At 39.3% G+C, this 10,092-nt stretch overlaps 1 protein-coding gene across 12 annotated transcripts in view; it reads right to left on the bottom strand.

The window, feature by feature from the left end:
* Positions 1-10,092, bottom strand: part of LOC138622727 (teneurin-3) — a 187,834-nt gene that overhangs the window by 116,296 nt on the left and 61,446 nt on the right. For all 12 annotated transcript variants that reach the window (XM_069701719.1, XM_069701721.1, XM_069701722.1 and 9 more), the window contains one exon: positions 8,807-9,076. In XM_069701719.1, coding sequence (XP_069557820.1) covers positions 8,807-9,076 — 270 coding nt within the window. The remainder of the gene's footprint in view (positions 1-8,806; positions 9,077-10,092) is intronic.

The raw sequence follows: 10,092 nt of genomic DNA, 5'->3' as shown, positions 1-10,092 counted from the left end.
CCCTTTGATTTGTGGCATTGTTGGAGCTAGATGAAACACTAACATGATGAAAACTCCTTGAAATCCTGTCTGAAGTCAAGGCCATTTTAATGAAACATTTATTCATGTGTTTAAAGGACTCTTAACAGATTTCCACCGCCAATGAAAAGATCCAGCGTCATAATTACCCGTAAAAAAATATTTTTAGTTGCGCGTGTCAAAAAGAAAATTAAAGATTAACACAAATGGCACAACATGGTTTTGCACATATTGTTTGTTAATACAGGTGATTATTAAATTGGTCTGCTTTAGATTTGTGTGGTTTTATGCTTAATACACCTATTCATATTTGTTAACACCACCGCAGCCTAAAGCCTAAAAATCTGCTTCATAAAAGCGCGATTTTTTTTAATATCCAAAAGTTTTGGGGGCCACCATTTCGGTCAAGGGCACATTGGAAGCAATAAACAAAAGATATTAACCATAAAAACGTGCAAAGTAGAGACTTTTTGTTGCTGTTGTTTTGCATTCAAGTGCAACAACAACAGAAGAATCACCTTGGTCTCTAACTTTTTGATCGTAACAATCCAATAGTGAGGAGCGTAAATGTCAAAGCCACAGCAGCATGACAATAGATCTAGCAAATACTCCGGTGTCCCGAGATAGAGGAGAAAGAAGAGATCTTAAAAGAAACAGGACATGAAACCAAATAAATTGGTATGTTGGTCTAGTCTGGCGAAAACATCTGAGCCCCCGGTGTCGATCCAGGACACCAGAGGAAATCTATTTTAGTCCATTTAAAAACATAAAAAAGGGACTTAGATACTCTATCCGCAGATACTGTCCGCAGTGTTTTCCTGTCTTTTCAAAGTCATTTTTATTTCCTTTACATTATTTCCTCTTTAATACCTCGCCTGCAAAAGATGGAAAAAATAATCTAGATTATTCACTTGATAAGAAATCAGTAACATGTGCTTCCCTGTAGGTCCACTGTGTTTTTTTTTTTCCACCTGTGAGGGGAGTAAAGGTGGGTTTGCAGCGCTCAGAATAAAACATTTGATGGGTCCCTGATTGCCGAGGCAAGAGCACACATACATGTAATTACCAACACATGGATCAAGCGGCTAATCCCAGTTCCTTACATTGATATTCATAGAGTACAAAATGGCTTCCTGACCGTCTCCCCAATATTGCATGGCGACACAATCATTCAATTAGGTCGCGTGACGATATGAAATGAGCCATTTTCTCTCGAGGACAGTAAATAGTTGCCCTCGTAATTGACAAATGCAGAGTAATTCCTAATTGTAATAACATGTCCTGCGGTCTGGCACCCACGACTGATTGGGTCGAGCCAAGTACGGCCAAAGACAGCGTCGTGTGTGTGTGTGTGTGTGTGTGTGTGTGTGTGTGTGTGTGTGTGTGTGTGTGTGTGTGTGTGTGTGTGTGTGTGTGTGTGTGTGTGTGTGTGTGTGTGTGTGTGTGAGAAAAACTTGATGAAACTTAAGCTGGAGAGAGAAATGTTGTTACTCAACGATTGGTGCGACAGAAAATAGATATTGGAAAAAGTTAATAGCTTTTTAAGTTGCAAATGCATCTCTATAGTCAAGAGTTGCAAGACAGTAAGCCTGAAAGATGAACCCAAATATCTAATGTCTGTATGAATATTTTACAACCAGGTGATCCACTTAAAACGCTTTTTAGTGGGAAAATCTAAGATAAAATATTGAGCACTTTGAGTGTCAACTTTTAAAGAAAAGGCAAAACAATCAGTTAAATTCAATCGCTAATTTATTTCCATGAAGGATTCATTATTTGTGTTCTTTATGACACAAAAAGTTTTTAAACTCTTTTTCTGTTTTATATAATTACCTATCAAATATTTGGGTGTTTGGCATAGTTGGTCTAACAGATAATGTCATCTGAGGACATCATCTTATAATTGACTTTTTCTTTCCCCCCCCCCAACAGTTTAAAAAAAAAAAAATTTCATGCATTTTATTGCCATTAAAGTGAATCAAAATAGAATCCTCATATAAATCAACTATGAAACGATTGGCTGCAGGCTAATTTTGAACTCCACAACCAGAGGCTTGAACTTTATTTGTACCGTTGACGTCGCACATTATCTAACTTCTTTCTTGGAAAAACATTCTCCCTTATGTCAAGCCGTAATCATCATCATCCCACATTAAGCTTATGGGTCAAGAAAAGAAAGATGAATAATGCATTAATTGGCTAATATTTCAGAAAAAAAAATCCGTCTTCACGTAGATGATGTTAGCAGATTCGTCTTTGAACTATCGAAGCGACATAGTAGCTTCAAGAAAATCTGCCTTTCACCATTAATATGCAAATTTATACAGCAAGACACTCCAAAGTCTAATCAGATCATCTACTCGGTGGGGGGTAGCTGTGGTGCGAGTTGAAGTTTTTCACTATGTGTTGCTGTTGTGCTAATGTGTTCGCAAGAACGTGTCTATGTGCCAAAAAATACACCAACAAGACCAAAAAAAAAAAAAAAAAAAACAAGATCATCTCGCGCACACAATCCATCACTGAATTGACGGTTAAATCGAAGTCGCCGTATTAGCGGTCAGTTTGTCTCGTGCTTCCATGAAGGTTCAAATGTCGCCGACCTTCGCGCTGCACAGAAACAGGCCAGTGACCTCCCCCAGGGCTCTTCCGCATCACTCCAAAATAGAAACCCAGAATCTGTTCGCAAGACTGATGAGCACAACACCTGCCGCGACACCTCGGCACGCCACCCCCCGAGTACCACATCCCCTCTGTCATGCCGAGGCACTAACAATGTGAGCACTTAACCGGTGGCGGTAGCAGCAAGCTGGGAAGTGATGACAATAAATGATGGCAATCAAAGCGCGCCTCCTCTTTTGACGAGGCGAGAGATAAAGCTCAGACACCTTCCCGGCCCCTATTAACAAATGATGAAACTCTTCTCTCTGCCAGTTTTGGAGTGTTCTTCAAAAATATCACAGATGGCCGGCCCCTTTGACCAAAAGAAGAAAAAAAAAAAAAAGCCTCTGATGTTATTTATTCTTTTTGTGTTTGGCTTATGCCACGTTGAATTATGAAAGTGGTGAGAGAAGATTTCTTCATGCTACGATCAATAGGCTGATTCCACTGTCACAATACAAGGCGCAGATCTGACACAGGAGTTTGACAGATGGCGTGTGTCACCTTCGTCAGCGTGACGTCCCGGTGCGTGTGTGTTTGTGTGTGTGTGTGTGTGTGTGTGTGTGTGTGTGTGTGTGTGTGTGTGTGTGTGTGTGTGTGTGTGTGTGTGTGTGTGTGTGTGTGTGTGTGTGTGTGTGTGTGTGTGTGTGTGTGTGTGTGTGCAAATGTCTGTGCTTTTTTTGCTTGATATATATATATTTTTTCTAATCTCAGAGATAAAGTGAGAAACAAAGTGAGATATGCAAAAGTGTGTGTGTGTGTGTGTGTGTGTGCGTGCGCACTCCTGCACGCGTGCACACGAGACAGAGGAGAGGCGCGGAGCGAGGGAACATGAATACATGCACAGAGAGGCATGTTAGACGATGTCTGATACGCTTTCATACTCCTACCCAAAAAGCCTTTGGTGCTTGCTGTGCTGCAGCACACTTTGCTGTGACTCCTCTACTGATTTAATTAACCTTTTACTGGCACTGTTCACGCAATAATCCTGTGGGCTAAGCTCAACTGTAAAACGTGTACGACTGTAATGTTGGACCTGTGACTTGGACAAATTGAAATACTACTCTGCTGCATCCTCTGGTAAACGGATGAAAAAAAAAAAAAAAAAACCAACAACAACAAAAACATGGCAGTCAAGAAATACAAGAGGACTTCTGTATTCACGCTGAGCATCCTCCATGAAAACATCAAAGCGACACGCCTTTTTTTTTTTTTTTATTTCCCCCTGCAAAAATTGACTGTGGACAGAAGGTTGCAGGGCCAAACGAGGCTCCTTTAAGCGAGGATGACAGGCATCGCAGTGGAAGTCGCTCTCCCCTTAGCAGGGGTTAGCAGGCATCAAGCCCCTCCCACCGAACAATGAACCCCATGCGTGATGGTTCACACAGCCGGTGCAGAGCTGTCAAGGAGGTGCTGCAGTTCTGTAGCTGCAGTAGCTAACAAGTAAGTGCGAGCTTTTTCACACCCTATTAGGAATACAACTCAACTGGGCCATGCTATGTTTCCGTTTCATGCAGTCATTCATGTTTTATGAAGGGTATCGTATTGATTCTGAAGCCAGCACAGGTAAGTAACATTAGGGTGGAGGAAAAAATAATAATAAAAAAAATTCTGTCTCCCTGGTTGTATTCACTTCTACTCAGCAGCTATATTATATATATATATATATATATATATGTTTACCCAACAGCGCCAGATATAAATATTTATTTAACAACAACAGTTCCGTTTATATTATAATAATTTCATATTATCACATTAAAAATACATCACAGTAAAGACTTAGTTAGTGTGCTGGTAAGAGCAGGAGGCTGAACCCCGATGAAAACTTTCGATGCCCCAGTTGGCTTTGTTTACAACGCGCTGTTCAGTTTTTTTTGGAACGAGGACATTTTCTGTCTTCATTCAAAATGTACCGTCCTCGGTGTGTGTTGCAAGAAGTGCCAGCAGAGCTCCGCTAAAGATGAGTGCACGTGTGTTTTGAGGCATTTAAATCTGAAATTTAAAGTCATTTTTCACTTGCAATGGGTTTTTAACAAAAATTGCATTTTCATCCCGGACCGCGTGTGGAGCTTTGACATTTGACAGGGGAAAAGCAAAGGTGCTTGCTCAGTCCCATTATCTGTTCTACTTTTTTTTTTTTTGAGCCATTTAAACAGATTCCACACATTTTAGTCAAAACAAGGTGGCGGGCCTGAACTACCCAGGGACACCCAGTGACCCACATTCTTAACCTATGCAAACACAGAGTTTCTAAATATTAGAATTCCCAGCACAAATACTTCTTCACTGAATACTAAGGTCAACTAAATCACCAATTCCTCATATTTGTGTTTCCACTTTTCAAGTTGTGTTTGAATAGCAGGTAAAGGAATGTTTTAAATGTATTTTCTCATTTTTATTTACTGAATTATAGAGTAACACATTATATAAATGTAATCATAGAAAACTTCAACTGAGTCACAGCTTGAATCTAATCATTACGCCGTGCAGGTGAAATTACTTAGTGACATTAAATTACTGTATTATACTGTTGCTGTGGAAATGGGGCTTTAGTGAGATAAAAAAAAAAAAATCCTCTCCTATTGGTAAAAAGTCTCCCTGAAAAAAAAACCCTCACTTATATGTTTAAAGCTCCGTTTTGTTTCGATTAAACCGCTGAGTACAAACATTTCTTATTTTTGTTATCAGTTCATAGCAGCGCTGCACTCCCCACAGACATGAACTTCCAACACTTTCCGGCTGGTAAATGTCAAAGCGCTAATGTAACATAAGACAGAAAGGGAGCATAAGTATGTGTGTTTGAATGTGTGTTTATGCGTGCATGCAGGTGTGTTTGTCCAAAGGCAAACGTATCCCTGTAGAGTTATAGAGAATTGCATTAAATAATTTCTGCATGAGGAGAAAGAGAAGAGATAGAATTTGAATTTGTGGTCATCACTGTAGTGGTGCAAACATTTAAAAAGGAAAAATGGTGAGGAGTTATTTTTTTGTTTTGTATTTTATTTTTATTCCAAAGTTTTGTAATTAGTATTTTTTTAAATTTATATATATATATATATATGTGTGTGTGTGTGTGTGTGTGTGTGTGTGTGTGTGTGTGTGTGTGTGTGTGTGTGTGTGTGTGTGTGTGTGTGTGTGTGTGTGTGTGTGTGTGTGTGTGTGTGTGTGAAAAATTACAGCAATCTATAGCATATATAGGGATAATTTTTTTATCCTCTATATATAAACAGAATGGGGTCACCTATTGATATATATATAAGGACTATTTTGGATTACATGGCTACAAAACCAATCAATTTAGATTTGAATGGATTCTATTAGTGGTTAAATCAATGCAAACTACCGAGCTGAAGTTTTTTTCCTCTTTTTTCCTAATTTTCAATAAAAAAAAGAATTCTAACTGCATTTCATGCCTTAAATAATGATGATTGATAACACTGGTTTTGTTACTGGCCACTATAATGCAATCAGGTTGTAGTTTAAAACACGTAAAGAGTAGTAAAAACATATGATATCAGTTCTTGTAAAACAATTTTTACCATTATCATAAATGGGCTTTTTTTTTTTTATTTTTTTAGTAAAATGCATAAAGAATTCAATTGACAGCTGTTTTGACTGGTTTGGTTTTCTCTTTTGAAAAAATATAGTTCAGTGATGCAAATGCACATCACACAACTCCTCTTATTCAGTCTGTGATCCCAAGTGGATCATTTAAAGCCGAACAGTGACAAGATGACCACTCGGGCTCCATCATATATATATATATATATATATATATATTAAAAAAAAAAGGTGTACCTCTTTCCCACAGAGGTTAACGTTCGCAGATGCCGATGCTCTGTGTGGATGTGTTGCTGAGGCTCTGGTACTTGTCTGTGTCGAACACTGCAGAACCGAACGAATTAGAATGAAATATTGAGTTCATTTATGAATAAGTGGGGCTGAACGGCCCCTTGTCGGAGCTTCTGCATGCATATACAGGTGATGGAAACCTTTGGATGGGTCATTTCTCTTAGCTGCTTCATTAAATAGTGAAAGTCAAAAGTGCAATGCCTCCCGATGAGGGGGAAAAAAAAAAAAAAAGGAAGAGAATTTTTTTTTTTTTTAAAAAGACCAAGATCTGTAGAGGTGGAACTGTGATGAGGTTTTTCTTTGCTCAGGCACAAAATCTAGTTCATGAAAAAGCACTTAGACTCCCAAAAGTGGTTTCACAAAAAAAGGGTTTGAGTTTTAAATTACACCAAGAAATTACGTGAGCTATTAGAAGAACAGATAGAGCTGCAGTCAATACACCTAGATAAATTAGGTCTTAGGTGTTTTGGCTTTTTGAAACATTAAAAAAAAAGGTGGCACCTGGGATAGTAAGTGTTTATTTTCCCAATAATTAAACTAATTGAGACAATAGTGAGTTAGTTAAAGTCTCAGTGGGATGTTGTACAATCTGGAGCCAATCAGCAGCAGCTTCTCGAGGTGTCTCCCAGAGAAACTCCAGAGGAGGTGTGCCGACGGGGGTGTGTGTGTGTGTGTGTGTGTGTGTGTGTGTGTGTGTGTGTGTGTGTGTGTGTGTGTGTGTGTGTGTGTGTGTGTGTGTGTGTGTGCGCTCACGCAGCTAAAGTGGTGGAGGTGCAGGTGTAATCGAAGCTCAACGCGGAGCCGGTTCAAGAAAGACTCGATGTTATCTCACAGAATGAAGCAGCGACTGAGGATGTCGTTTCACTCTTGGCATACACGCCGACAAACAGGACCAGGAGTCGAGTGCTGAGGAGGGAAATGCTGTGTTTACGGGCACCTCTGCGGTTGGGGGCACCGCTTTTAATGACTCATAAATGTATACAGTGTGCCGGGGCCAAAGCAAAAGGCCATACGCTGGAACAAACACATGGCTTTGAATTGTGATGCCATTTTGAAAAGGTAAAAGACTTAGTCAGCTTTCCCCCTTCACCCCCCCCCTCCCTCCCCGCCCGGAGACAAACTCACCATGATGAATACTGCCATTACGAAAATGACTTGTCTCAAATGTCAGACTGTAGCCAATGTTTTCAGTATAAAAATTGATAGCACAAGACATTTTCCTTTTTACCCTCTCGTTAATGTTCTTGCCAGGAAAGCGGAATCAAGCCTTATTATTTAAACTGCCTGCCACTCTTTGAGAACATCGGTTTCTTAAAATAATTAGAGCTTTACATTGAAAGTGATATAATGGTGATGGCTCAGACTATGATGATGACGAATGATGTGCAATGTCAGGAGGCACTTTTCAGAGGATCGGCATCGGACATTTTTAAAGCTCCACACCAAAAAGTATGCAGTTGAGATGACAAATGTAATAATGGGCTGGCATATGTGGAACAGACCCAATGTATTTCAATACATTTTTTTTTTTTTTTTTTTTTTTTTTTTTTTAAATTACAGAATAAAAAACATTGCTGATGTTATTTTTTTTTTTAAAGAATATTTGACAAACGATTTCCCAAACTTCAAACTAACCTTCCGGCGAGGTAACAGGAAAACAATTAAAAAAAAAATTGAAACTGTAAACTGAACAACAATACAGCCGTATATCCATCTTACACGCATTGCCTCCACTTGACGCCACAAAGATTTGCCCTTTTCAAAACAGAGCACCTCAATCCTCCATCTCAGGTTTCCCGCATTTTCAAATTTGCACTTCAAACCATTGTGCCGATTTAATCAGCATTATGTATGCCCAGTCAACCACTGCAGAATTTCTAAGCAAAATCTCAGGCTGAGGCACACAAAGCTATCTTTGATTATACGCTAGCCCATGGGGAAACTTTATCAAACTCCTCTGCTTCCTGTGGAGAAGGACCAGGTGACTAGCAACTACTCAATCACAAGGCCAAATTCTTTTCTGCATGCAGCAAGGAATCACGCCTTTGATCCAAACAAAGGCAGCTGCAAATGCCTCTCTGGATACCGGCCCCACCAATGGCGCAGCCACTTTCTTCCACCAATCAGGGCCTGGTCTCCAGCACCCAACCATAATCCAGCCTACTGCTGCTTTCCCTACACAGCAATTCCTCCCCTTTGAAGAGCAAAGGTAGCATGAGCCGAAAATCAAATAAGCATTTTAAAGATAAAAGAATGGAAAGCGTGCCCTACTCACCCATCTCGGTGTCCGATTTATTGTCCATTTCCGTGTCAGTGAGCGTGAGCGCTGAGTTAGAGCGACTGGAGAGGCATGAATTCTGCCCAGATTTTGCCCCCCAAAGAGTCATGGTACGTTCCGGTGATACAGGTTCATGGTTTTCTGTGGCGACCGGCCCCCTGGAGTAGTGGCTGAGAGGGTGGGAGAGGCCAGTCTCGGGGCAGAGAGCCAAGCCTCTGCGAGCCGAAGGCTCACAAATCCCGAGTTGCCTCAGCGAAAATGTCTGCCCTGTGAATGACGGAAGTAGTAAAGTTAACAAACCGAGCAACAACGTGGTTAATAGCCAAAGAGCAGGGCCACTTAAAAAAAAAAAAAAAAACACTTCATCTGAGAGCACGGTGACAGGCAGGGGGTGATTGTTAAATCAAAGCCTTAACAACATCCTCACGAGCTGCTTAACACTCATTAACTTATCAAGATGCACAAAAGCATTTTCTTTACCTCAAATCAGGCCTCTCGGTCCACAAACAGTATGTTCAGTAATCAACATGATTTTTATTTTTTTTGTCACGAGTCTCAGCAAACACAAAACATTCAAAAAGATCTGAGCTTTGTTGTTTAACTACACATATAAAAAAATGATTATAAACTGTTTTCAGAAACGGTTTCAGACAGACTGTTTCACAATAAATCATAACTATACCACAGTTTATTTTTTTTCCTCTTAATTTTTAATTACTTGAGGCTCTGCTATTCACTGGAAATAAAATAATAACCTCCCATACCTTCAAAGACATTCCAGCATCTATGCAATATATATATATATATATATATATTTAATTCTTTTTCTTTTTCCCTTTCATTTTTAAGGACATATTGCTAATAAGCAAAAGCACATTACACTGACCTCACCAAAAAGTCCCTGAATTAACAAATAAACATTCCTATGATTTGTTCACTGTATATTTCATCTACAGCCTATAAAGAGCAATGCATATGGAACATTTTTAACAACCTTCTCAGTATGGAGCCAATAGTCCACATCGTGTATGTTTATTCATGTGTTTATTTTGACATAAAAATACTACTATTTTATAATATATATTTTATGTATATTATGGGAATTACATTAGGTAAATTCCTCTTCAAGCGTTAATATTTACCATATATTTGTTTCCTTAACAGAAATCAATGGTACTGCAATGTATTTGGTCTCAAGGGATTTTTGACATTTCAAGGTCAGACGAGTCAATAGTAAATAGAAAAGAAAAAGAAATGCTACACAGTGTTACAGATGATTATAA

The sequence above is a fragment of the Brachyistius frenatus genome, unplaced genomic scaffold (genome assembly GCF_029030835.1).
Source record: "Brachyistius frenatus isolate BFR_SWC_R1_liver_20210118 unplaced genomic scaffold, ASM2903083v1 Contig_38, whole genome shotgun sequence".
In the NCBI taxonomy this organism is placed as follows: domain Eukaryota; kingdom Metazoa; phylum Chordata; class Actinopteri; family Embiotocidae; genus Brachyistius; species Brachyistius frenatus.
The sequence above is the reverse complement of the archived record's forward strand: the minus strand, read 5'-3'. Positions and strand labels throughout refer to the sequence as shown.